General features: G+C 41.9%; 1 protein-coding gene across 4 annotated transcripts in view; it reads left to right on the top strand.

Moving 5' to 3' along the window:
* LOC138073110 (IQ domain-containing protein H-like) overlaps nucleotides 1-23,791 on the top strand; it is a 131,559-nt gene that overhangs the window by 42,934 nt on the left and 64,834 nt on the right. For 3 of the 4 annotated variants that reach the window (XM_068964603.1, XM_068964602.1, XM_068964605.1), the window contains 2 exons: nucleotides 5,532-5,723; nucleotides 22,466-22,586. In XM_068964603.1, coding sequence (XP_068820704.1) covers nucleotides 5,532-5,723; nucleotides 22,466-22,586 — 313 coding nt within the window. The remainder of the gene's footprint in view (nucleotides 1-5,531; nucleotides 5,724-22,465; nucleotides 22,587-23,791) is intronic. The other variant, XM_068964604.1, reaches the window with a different exon arrangement.

Genomic DNA, 23,791 nt, shown 5'->3' with positions numbered 1-23,791 from the left:
CTCTTCCCACTAGCATGTGGCTTCTGCCTCCCTCCTCCATGCCTCCAAGGCCCTCTGTAGTTCTTTATGGCCCTTCTCTGCCTTGTATTAATTATGCATTAACTGTACTCATCTGTGTTCCCACTCCTTGAGCACAGAGACATGCTTGTATTAGTTTTGGTTTGTGCTGACCATCTGGCTCCATCCTCTGCCCCTGTTAAGACATGCCAGAATTGCTTATTTAATTGAAGGAGACAGTCAGATGTATTGCTGAGCTGGCTGTAAGTAGTCAAAAATAAAAAGAGTTTTCCATTGGAAGAGGAATTTGAGTGTTGTGGAAATTCTCAAATATTTTCCATTCATGAGTCCTCTCTGGCCAAGAACCATGATAATCATCATAAAAATATGTACTCTTGAAATGGAATTTATGGTAGAACTTTGGGAAGAGAGTATCAAGTCAAGTACCTTTTCCTACTGAATCATTTAAAGGGTTACTAGATTAGGAGCTCTGAATACTGAAGAATATTAGGAGGCTCTTTTCTTCATTTTTTTGTATTGATTTTCCAGACGCTTTAGTGTTAAACCATGCCAGAAGTGTTGCAGAGATGAATCACTATTATCCAAAGGCCGCCAGCTTCTTTTCCTTCTGACAGAAGGATAATTCCACGTGGATCAAATAAATACAGATGTGTAGTAATTAGTTCTATTCCCAGTGAGCCTATTTCCAACACACTAAAGATGTGAGCGATTATGGAGCCTCACCCCAACAGCTTTTATCATTTTAAACTGCTAAACAACAGGATAGGTCATAACCCAGTCTGCTATTAATAATGCATTTATTGTGTGCAACATTATAGATTAGGTGTATGGACTAGAAAAAGAACACCTTTTAACAAGAATATTATGATCTCCCCCCAGAAGCAGCATATGTGCCTGGCTACTCACCTGATGTACAGTCCCAAGGCAATCAAAAGAATAAAAAATCTCATCCAAGGGAAAGAAGCCTACATTGTCAGTGGGCTCCTCCACAGAGATGATCTGGCTGTGGCAGATATGTTAAACATACCCATCCTAGGCCCAGAGCCTGAACTAGCTCATTTCTACAGCACCAAGTCTGGAAGCAAACGGGTCTTTGAGAATGCAAATGTGCCAGTCCCTCCTGGAATATATAGCATCTACAGTCACCAGCAGGTAAGCAGGGTGGACAAGTGAGGCTCTGTTTAAATATTTCACATTCTCTTGACCTTGTGGGAACTTTTTAGGTCTTCTGGAGTCAGCCCTATCCAATGAAGAATATTATGGAACACTTGAGTTGTTTTGATGGGATCTGCTTTAGCCTTCAGGCTTTCCTGGTGGTTCAGTGGTAAAGAATCCACTTGTCAGTGCAGGAGACACAAGAGGTGTGGGTTCAATCCCTGTGTCAGGAAGATTCCCTGGAGTAGGAAATGGAAATAGCAACCTACTTTAGTATTCTTGCCTGGAAAATCCCATGGACAGAGGAGCCTGGTGGGTTACAGTTCATGAGGTTGCAAAAGTGTTGGACGTGACTGAGCACAACACACTTTAGTCCTTTGGTGTTTCAAAGTATCTTCCTATGGGCCTTACAGAAATTGACATTCTGAAAGTATTTATTCATTTGGATTAAGGAACTGAAGGCTCTACTCATGTATTCATCTGCTATCAATATTTATTGCCTTAATATGGATTAGTTCATCATCATATTAGTTAGCTAGTCATTTTAGTAGGACCCTAAGAAATGTGAGAGTCAGTTTGGGCTAAACGGAGCAGGTTTGGAGAGCTCTAGGGAGTCATATTGCAAAGGAGATGTGGCAGACTACGGATATCCATGGCTCTACAAAAAAAACAAACAAAAAAAAAACCCAAGTCCTGGCTGTTCAGTAAGTGGCCATAAAGAAAGGGGGAAAACCCCAGAAAGGGAAAGTGAAATGGCTCCAGGAGGAAAACTCTCTGCTTCTGAATTTGCCCTGGTCTAAGTCTATGGCTGTGCATTCTTCCAAAAGATAGTTAGGGCCCTAATATCTGAAGAACCATAATAGTCACTACAAAATTACCCACTAGAGAACTAGAAATTAGCCACTCTAAGTTTGCTCTGGCAGGAGTTCTCACAATTAACTGCTATCTTTTTTTTACAATAAAGAAACTAAAAGACAAATAGTTGTTAACATTTCCTAACCTCTGTTTCATTCCATCTCTTAACCATTCCTCTGAGCCAATCACAAGTGATTTGGGCACCTACTTCTGGGGAAACTAAAAGACAAAATGAGGGTGTTTGTGAGGGACAATATTTAGGGGTAATGCTACTTCTGTTAGCTGCCTGATCCTGATGCTCTGCACCTCGTAGCTGCTGAGCCCCCGAACCAAGTCTTTCAACACATCATGCTTTTCAGCGACTAACTGGCAATTATTAAATTGCCCCCAGATTGTTTCAATCTTGCTAGATAGAGTGTTCATGGGCAATAATACATAGACTCATGAAGGAAGTTTCTTTTAAAGAGGGCAGTCTAGAAAAGGCACAGGCTATCTTAATAGGATTAGAAGAGAGAGGCTTCCCCTGACCTCATGTGTCCCTTCCATCATCATTAACCTCCACTGAAATTTGAAGGTAACAGAGTGGATTGCTTAACTCTGCTTCCCTGTAGAATACTAGGCTCATAGACATATTACAAGTGAAATGCATTTTTAAGTGATACAATTTCATACGTGTATATTACATTAAACAGTCCTCAAAACCTTAGAATGTATGTGCACTATTTATATTGAGTGAGTCTTGCTTTTGTCCCCATTGATGCAATGAAGTATTTTAGAACTTTATATGTTAATTGTGGTAAAAGATACAGGAATCTTTAATGCAGTAAAGCTTCACTCTAATGCTGATATTCAGAAGTAGGATAAAAACCTCTCCTCAAAGATAAATTGGATTTAAAGGGTGTCATTTCACCTATGGTGTGTGCAAATTGTATCACAATAAACTAAGTCATAACTGAGGTCTGCACTACTTATTTCGAAACCACATGTCTAAGGTCAAGAATTGAAACACTCCATTGAGGTTTTTCCAGATAATGCCTATTCTACCTAATCTATCTGAACATGTCAGCATTTTGAATTTGCAGATGGTAATGAATCAGTAACATTGACTTTTTACCGATGTGCTTCATAAACTTAAAGCTGGTGAAAGAAAGCTGTGATTATTTTAATTTAGGTTAATAAATATTCCTAGCTATCAGTTGGATTTTAGCAGTAGACATTTTTCTCTTTCTGCCCTACACCAGTATAAAATGTATGGCAATTAAAAAATATATTACATCTTTTGAATAGATAGACTCAAATAGAAAATGATAAATGTTTGGCAATAACATAAAGTCATTTATTTATGATTAAGTAATTTATTTTATTTTTAAGTCCAGCTTGAGCACAGTGGGCATTTCCTGTTTTGATCCATAAAGTAACCAGGCAACTTCTCTTTCTGGCATGTGCTCCATATGAAATATTGACAGCTTTGGTTAAATAATCAAAAATGGCAATGCTATTTTAAAGCACTGTTCAATTTTCACTTAAAGATAGCACATAATTCTTTCCAGTGGTATAGTCTTTACAATACTATTGATCCTTTTCATTACTGTAGGGAATCCATCAACAGACACCCATTTATAGGAATCTCAGAAGCAACAAATAATAGGATTTGGAAGAAGCAGATAATAATTCTGTTAGTAGCTGAAACTTCCAAATATGCAATATATCCAAACATACAATGAAAAGGACTGTGCCAGAATATCTTTCCTTATACTGGCAAGAGAATCTTATTGGACATTAACAGGCCAAGAACTATTTCTTCTTGTGCAGCATATGACCATAATGGAATCTATCTTCTCAACACAACGTTAGAGAAAGAAGGGATATAACTTTGAAAGACACATTTTTAAAAGCCTTCCTAGGCTATGCTCATAGCCATATGGTGTGTAGACCAGAGTACTTGTCATTTAAACACCCACATTATCCCTAGACACTACTTGATAATTAGGGAGCTGAGACAATTTCATTTTCACCCTAATTGAATACCCTATGGTTGCATGGGGCTTCCAGGGGTCCCAAGTATGTCTGTTTTAGTATCACTTCAACACTGCTGTACACTGTAGCATCTCCAGGACGATTGGCTGGAAAGACCCAGCTCAAAAGAACAGATTGTCCCTTTAATCAAAATAATTTTAATCTTCCAGTTCCAGATTTCAACAGATTTTTTTCCAGAATTATGAGTCCTCTCACATTCTGTAGTTTAAAAAAATCCATTTGGTGAACAAAACTCATCAAAAAGAGAAGAGAACAGTGTTGCAGAAGCCTCCTTAAGCACAGACCATGGCCAAGAATAGCATGGGGTAGGCTCAGGAGAGGGAACGCTTAATATTGTTTCTTTCAATATAGATTAGAAAGTCTGATAAGAAGATCAAACAAAAAAATCACTTTGTGGTCTAATGAGTTATTTTTCACCAAGGCTCTACTAGAACAGTATTACCTATAATTAAGTAATCTTGCTATAGACTTTTTCTGATTCAAACTTATCCAAATGGCTTATTGACTGTAAAGGAAGTTGCTTCTCTTGCTCCTGACTTCCTTCTCCACCTCACCCTTCTCTGCCTCTCTGTAGCTTGAGATGGATAGCATAGTGGAGAAGAAATGGGCTTAGGTATTGGACTCAGAGCAGCCTGGGTGGAGTCCCTGTTCTGGGACTCAGTCTTGTGTGATCGTGGGCAAGTTATTTAAATTACCTGAGTCTCAGTTATTTATACATAAAATAGAATTAATAATGGTGCCTATTTCATAGGTTTTTGTGAGTGTTCAATGAGAAGATTTGTGTAAAGAGCTATGCCAAAGGCCTAAAGCCTACTGAGAGTTCAGTGATGTTAACTATTATAGTTATTATTATTATTATTATTGTGATATTCGAGCTTGCATGTCTACCCCTGAAACGTTCATGTGACTGAGCCCAGTTCTTGAGAAAAGTTTCAAATAAGATGTAGGAGAGGTGTGTATTCCAATAAAGTTGCTTTCACGAGTTTTTTAACCTCCTCGCTTCAGTCGTGTCCGACTCTGTGTGATCCCAGAGATGGCAGCCCACCAGGCTCCCCCATCCCTGGGATTCTCCAGGCAAGACTGGAGTGGGTTGCCATTTCCTTCTCCAATGCATGAAAGTGGAAAGTGAAAGTGAAGCCGCTCAGTCATGTCTGACTCTTCGTGACCCCACAGACTGCAGCCTACCAGGCACCTCCATCCATGGGATTTTCCAGGCAAGAGTGCTGGAGTGGGGTGCCATTGCCTTCTCCAAACAGCTTATGGAAAAACCCTGAATGAACTTTTTGGCCAACCCAACATATACACACACAAACACATATCACTTAAAACTTCTAATCTGTGTTAGTAACTAGAAGATAACCAAATGAACAGTTTGAAATAAAGACATGTGAGAAGTGCTACAGCTAAGTTAACACGATAAGAAGGAATCCAGGAAATTAACTGTTGCTGTATCTTTGGCCCCACAGATAATAGAACAGGTGAGTCAGCTGGTCATCGATCACCTGGAAATCCAACGCTGGCTCTTTAAAGCGGACTATGAGTTTGGAGGAAATGGGACTGCGTTTTGTGACATTCCCTCCCACCTAAAGTGCTACAGCTGGGTCCTAAAGGAGAGTCAGAGATACAGTCGTGAAGACTGGAGAAAGAAATGGGCACAAGTGAGTATTCAGTGGTAACATAAACCCAAAGTGTCTGTGAACAGATAGGAGATAAAGCAAAAGGCTTAGCTAGGAGATAAGGCACTTTCTTGTAGACTCAGCTGAGTTACCTATCAGCAGTTGAGACCTTAGGCAATCTTTTACTTTCCTGGGCCTTAGTTTTTATGTACAAAGTGAATGAGGTTGATCAGGTTATCTTAAATGTTCCTTCTTGGATCCCTAAAAAAATCCTCAAATTGATTATGATAATAATTAGGAAGTAGTGTTTTTTATGATAGCCAAATAACATTTCAAATCTAATCATTTGCTCTAAGTGATTCTAGATCATATGCTTCTACCAACTGTTGTTATTAAGCTAGTTGTATTTTATTGTGAGAGGGAAATTCTATTAGTGAATGCTTGTCACCTGGAAGCTAATGTTTAACAGCTTTCTGTCAGCAGTCATACGTTTTTGAAGACAATTCAAGGAAATTTATGTAACTGCTGGTCCCTGTGAGATGTTGAGAAAATAATACATTCCAGCAAGAAAATCTCCAGGCAAGAACAGAATAATAGGTAAAAAAACTTTTAATACATGAGTGATGTATATGGATTTTTCCACGTATATTGGTGGGAAGATGAATTGTACAACTTCTTAGTCTGTTTCAAAGTTGCTTAATAATTAGTTTTATGTGGCTTCATATATGAATTAAACCCACCATTCTGAAAACGGCATCATTTTGCATTCAGAGACCTCGTCTCGCTGACTTCACTTAATCTCAAATCTCTGTTTTTCATTACTGATGAAAGTATAACTGATGAGGAAAATTCAGACACAAATTTTCCATGAACTGATTCCTTTTTCCCTGCCAAATTCTGTAGTGGTGGCTGTGCAGTGATTTGCACCTGCTTTGAGCATCCCACTACAGAAGCGGATGAATCAAGATACCAGTGATAGAAAGGGAGCGGCACACAGAGAGAACCACATTATTCTTGTGAAAATGAGATGATGAATAAATCTAGAGAACAGTCAGACGAGAGAGTTCCCTTTGATAAATGTTAGTTCTCCTCATGATCTATTTAGGGCTTTTCTTCCTCCTCCATCAGTGAATGGACTTAATGCAGTACCTGTCATGGCCAGCTTTTTACATATTATTTAAAGGATACCAAAGTGAATTACTCTCCTAAGAAAAAAATAAAACAAGGAAAGGAAAATGTATTTAATTTTGAGGCCCAGAGGCCCATAGAGGTTGCTCTTGTGTTCTCCTTGGACTGGATTTTATTTCATCTTGTATTTAAAAAGTTTTTTAAGCAAAGTTTTTTTAATCTAAAAAATTGAAATGTTTGTGTGCTTGTGTGCTAAGTCGCTTCAGTCATGTCTGACTCTTAGCGACCCCATGGACTGTAGCCCCCCAGGCTCCTCTGTCCATGGAATTCTCCAGGTAAGAACACTGGAGTAGGTTGCCATGCCCTCCTCCAGAGGATCTTCCTGACCCAGGGATCAAACCCAAGTCTCTTTCCTCTCCTGCATTGGGAGGCAGGTTCTTTACCACTAGCACTACCTGGGAAGCCCCAGTGTTAATGTACAAAGTATTTGCTTGCCTCAGTATTTCAAATCAATAATTTTTATAGAATTCTCCTGATACTATACTATGATAAATTTGAAATGTTTTTATTAAGTTTTAAAAATATTTAATATATTGACATATAGCTGAATTGCATTTAGAAATCTGAATATATATTATTTCATTTCAAATATTTTAAACTATACCATTTTAAATTGCCACCAATTACATTTGGCATTATTGTTAATGTTGTCAAATGTGACACTTATGAATAATTAATGATCTGTCTAAATTTTTTTTAACTTAACAAGGGAAAACAATTATTATGAAATCTTTCTACGTTCTGAGACCTGTGCTTGACCATGATGTTGTTAGAAGCCAAAAATAAAAAAATAAAGTACTTCTGAAGAGCTTTTTTTTTGTTGTTAGGAGACTATTGACATTCTTTTGCCTTCAAAGTGAAGTCGCATTCAGAGTGGCAGTGAACTGCAATCTCCACTGAGTGTAGCTATTGAGAATTTAGGATTAGAACTATCCTTTGTTCCAGAAGACCATCATAATGGTGCATGTTTAGACATCAAAGCATTACTTTATGAGCACAGGCATGTTTTAATGTCCTATTACAGTTTGCAGACCTGTTTCTTTGATAATGAAGATGTTGTGTCATCAAGCCTAGCCTGGCACATGGAAAACATATGCTGGCAGGTTATTAAAAATTTCAGCTTCTTGATGAAAGACTATCCTTCAGGCTAAGAGTCCAGAGAAAGACTCCATTCTGGGAGAATTATTAGAAATGAGAATATGACTGTAAGCACTAAATTATGTTAATACTCACAAATAGCATCATTTGCATAGCAGTTTATGACACGATACCATGATTTTTCTCATTGGTATGTTGTAGGCAACAGATTAAAAACAGTGCTGTTTATAGGGGTTTGAACTATTTTGAGATTCTCTTGCGTCTTGTGCAGATATTGGTTTTAGATGTAGTCATGATTCAGTGTGGACTCCAGGATCTGTAAGGATCATCTTTTTTTCACCTATCTAATTGAGAACCAGAGTTATTTAGTTGCAGTTGACTTGAAACAAAGTCATGGAATCAACAAATGATAAAACACTGAAGTCACATTTTAAAAATCAGTGTTGACATGTAAGTGATTTTAGGAAGAGCAGGATGTTACATAATAGCCACAATAAAAAGAGCACAACTCTCAGTTGTTCCATCCTGTCTTGGTACCAACCTTACTCTCTTCATCCTGAAAGTGAAAGTGTTAGTCACTAGGTCATGTCCGACTCTGCAATCCCACAGACTGTAGCCCACCAGGCTCCTGTGTCCATGGGATTTTCCAGGCAAGAATACTGGAGCAGGTTGCCATTCCCTTCTCCAGAGGATCTTTCCGACCCAGGGATCGAACTGGGTCTCCTGCATTGCAGGTAGATTGTTTACCATCTGTGCCTATCCTGCCAGCTGACATAATCTACTTCCCCCAACAGGTTCCAGTAAACTCACTTAAATACTCGATGCCTATTAAGTTTCAGTGAATCTACACATGTGTGCATGCTCCAAAGTTGCCACTCCAGAGACGAGAGAATTTATTTTCATTTAGTAGGAATAAAGGCTTAAGCAAAGACACACCTGTAGGGGAAAAAACCTTCCCGGACACTCTCACCTAAGACAGTGCAGGGAGACAGTTTTTGTGGTACTAGCCCTTGTGCCGTTCCCTTTCTGTTTATAAAGGGAAACTTCGCTCCCTCACTCCTGGAAAACTGGCTTGTTAGTAGTGACACCTGGTGACACTGCGTTAGAAAAGTAGTTGCCAGAATGCTGGCCTAGACATGAGATTTTATAGACCCCCACGAATGGGCTTCCCTGGTAATTCAGCTGGTTAAGAATCCACCTGCAATGCAGGAGACCCTGGTTCGATCCCTGGGTCAGGAAGATCACCTGGAGAAGGGATAGGCTACCCACTCTAGTATTCTTGGGTTTTTCTGGTGGCTCAGACAGTAAAGAAATCACTCGCAATGTAGGAGACCTGGGTTTGATTCCTGGGTTGGGAAGATCCTCTCGAAGAGGGCATGACAACCCACTCCAGTATTCTTGCCTGGAGAATCCCCATGGACAGAGGAGCTTGGCAGGCTACAGTCCATGAGGTCACAAAAAGTCAGACACAACTAGCAACTAAGCACACAGACCCATGAGTGGGCTTCCCAGGTGGAACTAGTGATAAAGAACCCACCTCCCAATGCAGGATAGGCGAGAGATGCAGGTTTGATCCCTGGTTCAGGAAGATCCCCTAGAGGAGGGCATGGCAACCCTCTCTAGTATTCTTGCCTGGGAAATCCATGGACAGAGGAGCCTGGAGGGCTACAGTCCATGGGGTCGCAAAGAGCTGGACACAGCTGAAGCTAGTTAGCATGCATGCACACAGACCCAGGAATACACTACACACAGGCACACAGACTAGGCATTAATACACAAGGAAATGTTTTGACATTTCCTTGTATCATTGCATATTTGAATCTGCAGATGTGGAACCCACATACCAAGGGTGAGCAATGCCATTTTATATTTGGGACTTGAGGATTCTTGGATTTTGTTATCCATGGGAGTCCTACCATCAATCCTGCTTGATGGCAAGGGACAACTGGGTGCCAGGCATTTCAGCACTTTACTTGAATGGACTCATTCTGTTTCGGAAAACCTCTGAAGTTTTTACTCGTTTACTTCCACACCACTTTGAGAAGGAAGGTATTGTTATTCTGTTTACAGATGGAGAAATAGATTCCTTGGAAGTGAAATGATTGCCCAAGTTCACATAGCTAGTCAATGATCCACATCTAGCTTGGAAACCACATCCACTCCTCCTGGTCCCCTGCCCTGGCCACACTGAGTTGAATCCACTTAGAAAAGACCCGCTATTTGAAAGCCCTGAAGTAGTGTTCTCCCTCTGGTCCCTGCCTTTGTGGCCTGCTGCCCTTGTGGCAGATTGTCTGCTTTCTACAGAGACTTGTGGGCAACACAAAGGTCCCATAGCTATTGCTCTCAAATGCCTTCCCTTTCCTGACTGACAGGGCAGCTGCTGTCTGTTGCTAGTCGGCTGGGAGGAAAGAGAGCCATTAGTACACACGCCCCAGAGTTTTGAGGAAGAAGCCCTGTCGGAGAGTCTCTAGGGTTCAGCTTTGCAACACAGCTGCCTCACCTACCTACTTATGTGAGTGGGTGAGGATAGTGAGTTTGAGATGCCACCTTTTGATCATTCATGGGGGTGACAAATTTTTCTAGATCATTTTAGTGAACCTGTAAATTCTCAGAAAACTTAGAGTAAGCAGCCTTTCTTCACAATCAGACATGGCATTAAAAATATCGTGAGTATTTAAAGCCCTGCTTTTTGTTTTGTTTTGTTTTGTTTTGGACCATGGAAAGATTATTTTATTCCATGAAAACATTCTCAACAGAGAACACTGTCTTAAACAAAGTATTTACATTAAGAAATCAACATGTGCACAGAAAGAGTAAAAATTACTGAAAAATTAAAGATTTCTTTTGGACAATTCACATGTCAAAAAACCCTGCTTTTTGGATAAGCAACCAAATATTTAATTTTTTTTAATATTTCTTTATATCTCCTGTTCCAGATTGATGTGGTAAATTTCCTTTTAAGCAGAAAAAGGTTTGGAATAGACCAGTCTGAATAGTTGAACATTCAGGATAAGTAGGAAGTGGTCTGGCTTCATGGGTTCCATGGACTAGGCAAATGGAGGTTACTGGGGCAAGGGGGAACCATGGGCAAATCACTTCAGCTGTCCAAGCCTCTATCTCTTCAAGTGTAAAGAGAAATAATATTAGCACCTGTCTCCTGGGAGGAGGTAGTAAGAATTAAAAGAGATGACCCTTGTGCATTGGCTGCCAATGTATCAATATTTAGCACATAAGACCTCAAAAAATGCTATGTGTTATTAACATTACCATAAAATTGCATCAGAATTAAATTGTAGGTAGTATTGAACAAGTACATACAACTTTAATCTTTTTCTGGTGATTCAGAAGGTCTTATAGCACCTTTTAGGCTTCTAGAATATTGTTCTAAGCATCAGTTATCATATAGGATTGTGACTGTTGAAGATACAAGATTGTGGACCAAAGTGTGCCTAACCCAATGGTTTACCCAGATAATGCCTTTAAAAGAATAAGCCTTGCTAGCAGCCTGGTTTCTTATAATTTGAAAACAGAAAATAATTCCAGTTATTTTAACATCCTACATGTTGAATAAAGAGGCATTGACCTGATAAACTAGAGATTTTCCTGACCACAAGATTGAGACCCATTTGCTTCATTTTTCTGGTTCCAGTTGGTATCTTTTCTAATTAGTGTAGCAGCACGTCACTGCAATCGTTGGAAAGTCTTAATCATTTACATATTTTTCCTTATCTCTGAAAATGACTTAGAATGTTTTCTTCCAGTTCAGTGGTTATTTTCATGAAGCTGCCAGGGTTGGGTTGGAGGTGCTTCTCAGTGCCTGAGGAAGATGACAGGAGAAGGAAAATTGCCTCCCCAAGTTAAACGAAAGCTGGGTCCCCCTTCCGAGGACCTATAATAATCAGCTATACAAGCTGTTGGTTTGTGTGTCCTATTGATTTAATATGCTTCTAATCAGTACATAAAGCTATGGGCCTGCAGTGTTAATTTTTCATATGCTTACAAAGTACCCTTTGATTTTCTGTCACACGTTAATTACAGCATTTTGCCATTAAATAGGAAGCTTTGTGTAAACTAATTACAAGGTAATCATTGTCTACTGCAAGCGTGCTGTTTGTACCTTTTATTTTATTCTAAAAATGCACAGATCTCACAGTCTGGAAATGCTCTACCTTCCAGCCATTAGCTCTCACTAATTCATAGCATTATTGTGGTGAGAGTGTAGGAGTTGTAATTGTTGTGGTATCAGAGCTGTTAATTACCGGAGTAAACAGTTGAAATGGTGCCAAGGTCTATTGTACAAGGCAGAGAAAAGGAGGTTTAAATGTTACTCCCACCATCTGGGGACTAGGGGAGAGGCAAATGCTTGAGAACAGCAGTGAGGCGCTATCGCCGCCTCAGCTCCAGGGTTGGCGGCCATATGGATCCAGAATATTTTGAATCAATTGAATTTAACTGCCAGTTTTTCGCAATAACGGCGTGAAAGGAAGGAATAAAGCAAAAGATGAGAGGAACAAGAATTGGTTAGTGTTTTCACACACAGGAAGTCCCCGTTGGAGTTCTTTTGGAAATATCTGCTTTTCCGAAAGCCACAGAGCAGGCACGGGTATTTGGAACAGAGTCAGAGTGGGCTGACTCTCCTCTGCCGGCCACCGCGCCATTTGCTTCTGGTCGTCTGTCCTCCGTGCCCCTCGGCGAGAGGGGAATGGCCTTGAGAAGACCCGGACTTCTGTGTGATTGTGCCAGAGTAAACAAATCCTCATTTTGGGAATTCAGTGCTTTGTTACCCTGGTGTTTGCATAAACCTGGTCTGTAGAAAAAAATGATAAATAGATAATGCTGTCCCATCTGCCTCAACTGTTTACCTCTGTACCTGTGGAAATAGCAAGGAAGGTATAGAATCTGATTAAGGAAAGCAGATGCTTGCCCCTTCCCTTGGTATAAAATTAAAATATAAATTTTCCTGTAAGCCTCTCACTTCATTTGACAAATTCACCCCTTTCCCTCACTACTTGAATGAAAAATCAAGTCCAATGGGCACATGTGTTTTCTTTTGTTTTTAATTTTCAACTAAAGAGCTTTTTCAGCATATACAGTTTTCTCAATCAGTGATATTTCTCTAATTGGAAAGAAACCTATTAGCCATAAAATAAGTATGGTGGCCACTTCGACTTATAGTTGATTTTTAAACTGTGTGGTTTCTGTTTTAAAATATTGCATAATCTTTAAAACAGTCATATTTTTACTTGGCGTCACTATTATTTAATATAATTGCCTTTAAACCCATTTTCCAACATTAAAAATACCTTTAAAAAATCTGCCACTTGCTGCTGTAACTACTTTTTAATATCATTCCCCAAACATGAACGGATTCTTCTTTTTTTAAACCACCCTGGATTATTTATTTTTAATTGTTCCTTTAGCAGATGTTGAAGTAATTCAGGGTATAGTGTAAACAACTCCTTTAAAGAGAGAGATCACAAACCATCACATTTACCATGAGCCAAGGGCCGTGTCTGTCGGGCTTTTATGGATGGCTTTAGCCCACAGGAAAAATGTTTCCTGCTTTTGTTTATGTGCAAAGTTCAATTAAGAATTTCAAGAAATGCTTAATCTTTATCTACTGAAACCCCCAGCATGCAGCGCGACAGGGTGAGCCAAGAAAGAAAATCAGGGCCCCCTGTGGAGAGGGGGAAAAAGAAACAGCCGTTGAGGAGCTGAAAAGTTGAAAGGGAATGAAGCTCTCCAGTGTTTCTGGTCGGGGCAAAGCAGTTGTGCTGAGTTTTGGAATCCAGAAGAAACATATGTGCCTCAGTTGGACAAAGCGCTTCTCGAGTCAAATCAACTGCTAGGCCTGCGTGTTGGTGCAAGGTGGAGGCCTGGATAATGAGGGACAGACTCCTCGAGAAGCAGCGAGTGGATAATGCTACATAAGTATGGAATTATATACCGCACTTTCACCATTCTGTTTAATGAGAGCCGCCACCACCGCGAATCACTTGCCACACAGTCGAAATGGGCCATTAGCTATCAAGGGAAAATTGTCTTTGCCGCTTTCAGCAGATGGAGCAAATATTTTACAAAGCAATTTTACATACCAAAAACATTTGTGTGCCTTGGTAATGTTGGCTGTTTTACATTATGTTACCTTCTACAGCAGCATAATTTTCCATCTCATCGAAGGCAAAGTTGGCATTTTTGATTTTTAAACTCTCAATTAACAATTAAACATGGAGTATTAAGGCAGTCCTTAAACTTTAAGTAGGTGTGGGAAGAAGTTTATGACTTGCTGAAGACATTTTCATTTTTTCTTCATCTTCTCAGCATATTTTTACACTCTAAAGAGGGACGATTGCTAATGATCTTAAGGGAAAGGGAGGAGTGGAAACTTCATTACTGATTGCCGAATGAGAGTAACTAATGCAGGGAGTGATCAGAGCATTTGTTGGCTTATGTGTCCAGCATGGATTGTGGGTACACGGTTTGGTCCACCCATTTGTATCAGTTTAAAATGTTTAATATTCAATAACAGAAAACCCAACTCAAAGTGACTTTAACAATAAAGAGAATTTTTTAAAGTAAAAATAAAAAATAAAGAGACTTTATTATCTCAGCTAAATGAAAATCCAGAGATTGTCTCTGACATCAGAGAAGGCTTAATCCAGGTTTCCCTGATGGTTCAGATGGTAAAGAATCAGGAGGAAAGGATTAATCCAGTGGCACAGAATCAACAAGGACCCAGTTACTTTCCATCCCTCCCCCATACTGTGCAGAATATCTGCTCCATCCTAAGGCTGGTGGTCCCCAGGGTTGCTGGGGGGCTGCCAGTGGCTCCTGAAGCTTGTCCTTGATCAAGGTAATAGGAAGAGAGACAATCTCACCAGGCAGCATTCTCAGAAAAGCATAAAGGCTTCTTTCTCAGAAGGCCCCAGCAAGTGCTTCCTAACACTTGAATGGCCTGACTGGGTCATGTGCCCCTCCTGAACCGATCACTGTGGCCAGGGTATGGCTTTGCTAACCAGGGGGCCCTTCTTGGAGCTGAGTGTGAGATAACTCTCAATTCTTACGTAGCTAAGAATGGGGTAGGGACAGTTCCTGAGAGGAAGTTGGAGATATCATTACCTGGAACAAGAAGACAAAGATGCTGGGCAGCCAACAACAGATGTAATTTCTGTCATTTTTCATAAATTTGACAGCACAGACTTAGCATCACATGTGGATGATCTAATCTGACCCAGGTGGACTGTCACTGCCCGCCCATGGCAGTCACAGACACAGAGCTCGTTGCACTATGGCATACTGATAGCAACTAGATTGGAACCCCAGTTTGCTACTTCATGGCTATGATATGAAATGGAGATGATAATGACTACTTCAGAGAGTGGCTTTGAGATAATAAATATAAAAACCTCTGGCACAGACCTGTCACATGGTAAGTTTTCAATAAGAGAGAGCTATTGTTTTACCTAAAAAAATAGCTGTCATCGGGACTCCCCTGGTGGTCCAGTGGTTAGAATCTGCCGGCCAGTGCATAGGGCACAGATTTGACCCCTGGTCCAGGAAGATCCCACATGCCAAGGAGCAACCAAGCTTGTGCACCACAACCACTAAGCCCGCACTCTAGAGTCCATGAACTGCAGCTTACCGAAGCCCACACGCCCAGAGCCCATGCTCTGCGATGAGAAGCCACTGCAGTGTGAAGCCTGTGCAACACAGCTAGAGAGTAGGCCCCGCTTGCTGCAACTAGAGAACGCCTACACAGCAATGAAGACCCAGAGCAGTCAAAAATATATAACTGCAATTTAAAATACAGTAATAACAACAGTGCAAAAAGTGTCCTATGCAACCAAGTACCCTTCTTAAATTCACATTCAAATTAGGAATCCTTCCCTTCTCTCCATCTCTGTGCTGCTAGCCTTTTCAAATCCTGAGCACCTTTCATGGAATCCGTACCTTTCCTCTGAAAGAGGGCAGCGGGGGCAATAGAGAATACTCACCCTGGAGCCAGAGGTGGCTGAGAGCTCCTGCGGTCTTGCTGTATGAGTGCAGAAGCCCCATCCCCTCTTCTGTTACATGAGGCACTTGTCTTAGATGGTCCAGATGGCCTCTTTCAATACTGACGCCCCTGCTTAGTTTCAAGTGATTGTCTTGCCCTTTTAGCCCTATGTCACCTTCCATTCCTCCATCTGGGGATATCAGAAGGCTCTGTAAAAGCAGAATCATCTAGGTAGGCCCCTTGGTTTCTCTTTTGAACAATACCAAGTAATGTCTGATGTGAAAGATTGAAAGTGATTAGCTGACAAGTTATTTTACTTAATTTATCACTGCAGATCTAGCAAAGAGGTTTCTGAAATAAAAGAAGTATTGGTGATTGATATTTAGAGCATTCTGATTTGTATTCTCTTTTCCTCCTTCCTCATCCTCCTAACACACATGCACACACACATACACACTTTTAGAATTTACTTGGGAAAGTTAACTCTCTGGAGCTTGGAGTAGCTTTAGTCATTGAGGGCAATATTAAATTGGATATGCCAGCAGCTTCCCCTGAGATATCCTGAATTTCTTTCAGTCAAATACTTCTTCTTTCAAATTTACACTTTCTTGATAGAAAAAAGAGAGAGAGCTGAGAGGCAAGGTCCATGCTTGATAGACAAGAATTTTTAGGAGGCATTGGTCAGACTGATGAAGGCCCTACAGTTACCTTGGAACCCGCCAAGGTCATGACTATCGCTGATGCACTCTGAGGGATAAATATGGATACTGGACAAAGAGTGACAAAGCTGTGCACTGGCACAGGTGTGGCTCAGGTTCCTCCTGGATGGGAATTGCTCTAGAGCTATTAGCTCCACAAAGGCCGGCAGCTAATGTGCATTGCCAGAAGTGCAATTAAAACAGAATGAATATCTGGAATTGTTTCAAAACCTAAAGGGTGTTTTTCTAACGTTTGCTTATCATCCACGAGGTCTACGCTTTCCTTTTCACAGCCCCAGAGTTGTTAGCTCTGAAAGATCTGTTCCATGTGGTTGATAAACTCTCTGAAACACTAACCAGTAATCTGTCACCTTGATGCGATGCATTGAACTACTCATTTCACAAATATGTTAGACAGAGAATCTTGTGCCCTGATTGCTGGCTTGTAACAGATATTCTACATACACACACTGCAAGGGTAAAATGTGGGGGCAACAAGGCGAACTAGCAATGGTTCCCCCAACTCCATTGTTTTCTGTCTTCAGTCTCGTGTTGAAAATCACTCCATAACAGAATCTGCGTTTGAACTGTGGTGTTGGAGAAGACTCTTGAGGGTCCCTTGGACTGCAAGGAGATCCAACCAGTCCATTCTGAAGGAGATCAACCCTGGGACTTCTTTGGAAGGAATGATGCTAAAGCCGAAGCTCCAGCACTTTGGACACTTCATGCGAAGAGTTGACTCATTGGAAAAGACTCTGATGCTGGGAGAGATTGGGGGCAGGAGGAGAAGGGGACGACCCAGGATGAGATGGCTGGATGGCATCATGGACTCGATGGACATGAGTCTGAGTGAACTCCGGGAGATGGTGATAGACAGGGAGGCCTGGCGTGCTGCGATTCATGGGGTTGCAAAAGAGTTGGACACGACTGAGCGACTGAACTGAACTGAACTGAACAGAATCTGATAACTCAGCAAGTGACCTTACACAAGCCTCTTCACTCTAGGGGCCTCAGCTCCCCATTTGAAAAGCACGGGGAATAATCCTGTGCTCGCCCACCTCAGAGTGTTGGTGTCAGGACCAAAGGAGATAATGAATGTGAGCCTGCTGTAACAAGAAAAAGTATTTTATGAACACTATCCTGAGGATTCACATGAATTTGGGGGTTGTGTAGCATGGTTTTATATGTCTGTGGCTGTGGGAATCCGTGTGTACTTAAGTTTACTCTGAACAGAATAAACCCCAGTAGCTACAGATCTTCCCTCATCAGCATCTCCCCTTAAAGTTGTGATAATTATGTTTGAGCAGAACAGAAACTCTCTCCAAGCCGAGAACTTACATCTGACATCTCCTCAATGGAGCTAAGGCCATTCTTAGTATAATCCTTCTATTTCCTATCAGATGCTTTCAAAATACAGAAATAAATGGAACAGTTAATACCCCCACCCCATTATTCCTCTGAATATCTTTTAGAGAGTTCCTTGTGGCCCCAAGCTGCCTCCATGTCCCTAGCATCCCCTATCAAGTGTTTCCCTCCCAGGGCCTTCAGCTGTGTGCTTCTCACAATGGGTCATGATTTCCGCAGCAGACTTTCCTCTAGGAAATTTACCCCTTTGCTGTACACAATACAGACGCTGTGGATCAAGGTGGGATGGCTGGCTTTGTAAGCAGAGGCAGTGCAGGCAGCCTGACACCGTGTCCAGATGCCTCTCACAAGCCACAGCCTTACGAGTTAATTATTGGCCCTCACATAGCATGTTGCATCTGAAGTGATACTTTATAAATGTCACCTCATTTATCTTCCCATTGTTCTTCAGAGGCCGGGAATCTCATAAAATCCACCCAGGAAGAATTGGTTCTTAAGCAGTCATCCCCACCAGGTGGTTCCTGGGCAGCAAGGTGGGAGCCTGTTGCAAGGACTCCCATTTTCCCATATCCTATAACTTCAGCTGTTTGGGGCCAGGCCCCCGTGTTTATTGCAACCACACATACTGGGTATTCCCTGTGCTGAGCACCGGGAGCCTGACCACGCCCCTCAGGAGCCCCCATAAGCTGGAGAACATGAAGAAAGGACAGCCCCCCTTGATAGTAGAGAAGGCTTCCTGGAGGAGGAGTGACCGGAACTAACTCAGAGAGGGTGTGAAGGAGTTACCCAGAGGAGGGAGTGGAAGAAGGAAGGCAGAGGAAAGAGACTGCATGAGGGCAGTTTGGGGCAAGGCTAGAAGACAGAGAGAAGACAGGCTGCTTTAGGAATCAGAGGTCAGGTCACAGAGGGCCTTTGTGTGTGGTACTGAGGAGATTTGACTCAAGTGGATAGGGATCTAGTTTTGAGATGTAGGCTTCCCTCATAGCTCAGTTGGTAAAGCTGCAATGCAGGAGACCCTGGTTTTATTCGTGGGTCAGGAAGATCCCCTGGAGAAGGGATAGGCTACCCACTCCAGTATTCTTGGGCTTCACTTGTGGCTCAGCTGGTAAAGAATCCGCCTGCAATGTGGGAGACCTGGGTTGGATCCCTGGGTTGGGAACATCCCCAGGTTGGGAAGATCCCCGAGAGAAGGGAAAGGCTACCCCCTCCAGTATCCTGTCCTGGAGAATTCCATAGACTGTATAGCCCCATGGGGTCACAAACAGTCGGACACCACTGAGCGACTTTCACTTTCACTTTTGAGACAGGTAGAAAAGCTTTCATCTATTCCTTCATTGTCTCACCTCCATCTCTAGTCTCCCCCCACCACAACACATAAACACTTTTTTCCTTAGCTAAGTTAGAGCTGACATTCTCTAATTTTTTTCCTTAATTTTTTTATTGTGGTAAAATACCCATAAAATAAAATTTACCATCTTAACCATTTTTAAGTCTGCAGTTCAATGGTATTAATTACATCCACAATGTTGTATAACCATCACCACCACCCAGCTCCAGAACTCTTTTTTTGTCTTAAAAAACCAAACCTCCATACCCATTAAACACTAACTCCCCACTCCCTGTCCCCCAACAACCACTATCCCACTGACAGTCTCAGTGATTTCAACTCCTCTAAGTACCTGCCATTTCTTGCATGAATGAATGAATAAGTGAATTATTTCTCTTGGGCTGACGTGATGTGATAGCAGAGAGCAGATCACTGGGTAGATGATTCAACACTTTTAATCAGGGAAGGACAAAAAGTAAGTCTCCACTGTCCTGGTAGAGGGTCTGCCCTGCATGGGTTCCTTCCTTGACACTCAGTTTCATAAGCAGAGTGGGAACCCACAGCCATGTTTCATTGTCCCACCTTTGGGGCACTGCATGAATCACAGACAATTGGTCTTTTTCGATAGAGGAGAGTAGTTTTAACAGAGACAATTATAAAGTAAGAAGAAAGATGGGTTTGGACGACAATGCTCAAAGAAGGAAACGAGAGGCGGTCCAGGTTGTTGGAACTGCATGTTCTGTGTGCTTGCTTATGATTTAAATGCAGGGCCTTGGGGAGACGAGGTTATTAATGTACAGTAAAGGGCAGAGAGAACATCAGTTGTGCAGGATACAAAGTGCTTGGCTTTGACAGCAGTTTCCCTCCTGAGGCAGAGGCTCACTGTGTGAGCTGGCTTCCCCAGACCTTCTCAACGTCCCGGACTGTGCAGGAGGCATCCTGAATGGGGGTGAGCAGCGGCACTCTCCCTTCCTCGTGGCACTTTGGTTTTGCATGTCAAGCACTTACTAAACTGACTGATGAGAGTCTCCCACCAGGATTTTCTAGGTATTTCAGACATTATTCAGGTTACTGGGACCTGCCCAAAGTGTAGGCTCAGATATTTGTCTTCCATTGTAGATTTTCAGAGGGCACTCGACCCAGAATGAGCCAGATGTTCCAAGAAGCTGAGGGGAGGGGGAAGGACAATCACTTTTTAATGGTGCAGAAATTGAAAATAAATGGCTATACAGATTATTTCTAAGATTCCTTCCCACCCCACTCACCAAAGCTGATTCTTTCTGATTCTTCCAAATAACTGACGACCACTCACAGATTAGAAATTTCCCCAGCAACCCAGAAGAAGCCTGAGTTCTTCTTGTCAATGTCCCCCATTTTTATGAATTCTGCCTATCAGATGTTTGGTGCCTAAAGCTGCTCTTCTGACAGAAATGAAATCTGAAGAGGTGGCTTTTATCTAAAAAATTTTAGTTAGTCTAAGACTTTGCAAAAAAAAACAAAAAAAACAAACCAAGTCTCTTTATGTCAGAAACCAAGTCTCTTTATGTCAGAAACCCCAGTTTTTTATTCATTAGAGGGTTTCCTACTGTTTTCACCTTGGGGTGGGGGCCAACCTCACCTCACGTCTAGTCAGATGAGGCTGTGACCTACTGCGGATCATCAGGTGATTGAGAACCACACCGCTCCCCACCTCACTCTCCCAACCTGACCTCCCTCCGCACCTCTTTCTCCTGACCCAGCCTCTTGAAATCCCACCTCACTCTTCCAACCTGACCTCATGAAATCTCACCTCTATGGCATCAGCTGTGGTTTCAGGCTTTGATCCCACAGTTATGTGGAGGTCCCCCAACCAGGGGGAAAGGGCTCGGCTTAAAGAGATAAAGGTGACTGAGAAAGACTCTGCCAACTCCATGATCTCTCTCAGGGTCAGCTCTGTTACCGTTATAAGATTTTAAAAAAATTTCCTTTTGTGTAAAATACTGTTTTCCGTTCTCTTACTTTCAGACTGTGTGTGTCTTTAGTTTTGAAGTGAGTCTCTAGGAAGCAGCATATATATGGGTTACTCTTTTAGTGTCTATGGGCTTCCCTGGTGACTCAAATGGTAAAGAATCCACCTGCAATGTGGGAGAGCTGGGTTTGATCCTTGGGTTGGGAAGGTTCTCTGGAGGAGGGCATAACAACACACTCCAGTATTCTTGCCAAGAGAATCCCCACGGACAGAGGAGCTTGGCAGGCTACAGTCCATGAGGTCGCAAAGAGTTGGACATGACTGAGTGAGGTGGGGAGGGAGGTTGCTGCTGCTGCTGCTAAGTCGCTTCAGTCGTGTCCGACTCTGTGCGACCCCATAGACAGCAGCTCACCAGGCTCCGCTGTCCCTGGGATTCTCCAGGCTAGAACACTGGAGTGGGTTGCCATTTCCTTCTCCAATGCATGAAAGTGAAAAGTGAAGTCGCTCAGTCATATCTGACTCTTAGCAACCCCATGGACTGCAGCCCACCAGGCTCCTCCGCCCGTGGGATTTTCCAGGCAAGAGTACTGGAGCGGGGTGCCATTGGACGTTGGGTCCTACTATATAGCACAGGGAACTATATTCAATATCCTGTGATAAATCATAATGGAAACAAATATAAAAAGATATAAAACCAAGTCACTTTGCTGCATAGAAGAAATTAACACATAAATCAACTATACTTCAATAAAAAATTTTTAATAAAAAAAATTCCAGTCTGAAGAAACTGAGGGAGAAGGTAGTGAACCCTGCCTTTTACACAATGAGAAACTGAGGCCCAGAGTGAGGAGACACAGTGTCCAAGGACATGCCATTGGTCAGGCTGCTGTGGGTCTGAAACTGGGTTTACCTGACTCCCAGGCAGAAGGCTGCCTTTGAGACAACAGGCACGATTAGTGGCAATATTTTGGGGCCAAATCACTTTGAGGTATGAAAATTGAAATGGCTGGAAAAAATAGAGAAAATTTTCAAAATGGCTTTCTGACTCTGGGTAAACAGTAACCACATTTTTTTTGCCTGTTGGAGGCCTGGTTTTTAATCACTCCACAAGCAGTTTTCATTTCTGCAGTAAAATTGCTTGTGGTTCTATTTAATTTGTTTCTGCAGGAGCCAGCTTTGGTGAAGATCTCCGAGGAGCTGGCGGGCATTTTAGCACAGCACGCACAGCCAGTCAATGAGAAACGGTTCCCAACATGGAGGAAATTCCTGCAAACATTTCTCAGTCAAGGTAAATAAGACTGTAAAGCTTCTATTGAGGTTTGGTCTGCACAACCTTGCATTCTAGTTTTGGGTAAACCTGGGGCCAGTATGAATACCTAGAAACTCTTGCATTGGTTTAGAAAAGTGCTCCTCCAAACAGATTTTTCTTTGAAATTTTGCCTACATATTTATCCTGCACTCAGCCTCTTAAGTAAACAGTAACTGAGCAGGCCAGGCATGCCATGCGTAGCTCGAGATTCTGACCATATTTTGGCACCACAGACTTCTGAGAAGTAGGCTTTGGAATCAGACAACCTGAGTTTGGATCTCATCCTTGACCTTGAGCAAAGTTCTTAAACCCTCGGAGGCCCAGTTTCCTCACCTACTTACAGGGTTGTTGACAGGATTCAATGAAATACATATATGACAGTTTTTACCAGGGAGCCTGACTCAAAATAAGTCTTCAGGAAATGTGAGTTTCTCCTTCCATTTTCTAGGAGAGAAGAAATGGTCTCACTTCCGGTTCTGAAGTTAGACCTTGTAAATAAGAACCCAGTATAGTCTTGGAGCCCAAAGTGATTTTGGAGCCCCATGGAGCAGATGGTGACTGCTTCCATGAAATGAAAAGACACTTCCTCCTTGGAAGAAAAGCTATGACCAACCCGGACAGCATATTTAAAAAGCAGAGACATTACTTTACTAACAAAGGTCCATCTAGACAAAGCTATGGTTTTTCCACTAGTCATTTATGGATGTTGGACTATAAAGAAAGCTGAACACCAAAGAATTGATGCTTTTGAACTGTGGTGTTGGAGAAGACTCTTGAAAGTCCTTTGGACTGCAAGGAGATCCAACCAGTCCATCCTAAAGGAAATCAGTCCTGAATATTCATTAGAAGGACTGATGCTGAAGCTGAAACTCCAATACTTTGGCCACCTGATGTGAAAAACCGACTCATTGGGAAAGACCCTGATGCTGGGAAAGATTGAAGGTGGGAAGAGAAGGGGTCAACAGAGGATGAGATGGTTGGATGGCATCACTGATAGGATGGACATGAGTTTACATAGTCTCCAGGAGTTGGTGATGGACAGGGGAGCCTGGGGTGCTGCAGTCCATGGGGTCACAAAGAATCAGACATGACTGAGTGACTGAACTGACTAATAGTCCTGGAGCAAAGCCCCCTGACTTCCCAATAATCTGATGATGTTAGGAGGTCAGTGGATGAGGGAATGA

Source organism: Capricornis sumatraensis, chromosome 2, assembly GCF_032405125.1.
Source record: "Capricornis sumatraensis isolate serow.1 chromosome 2, serow.2, whole genome shotgun sequence".
NCBI classification, from domain to species: Eukaryota; Metazoa; Chordata; class Mammalia; order Artiodactyla; family Bovidae; genus Capricornis; species Capricornis sumatraensis.
This window is presented reverse-complemented; position numbering and strand designations above follow the sequence as displayed.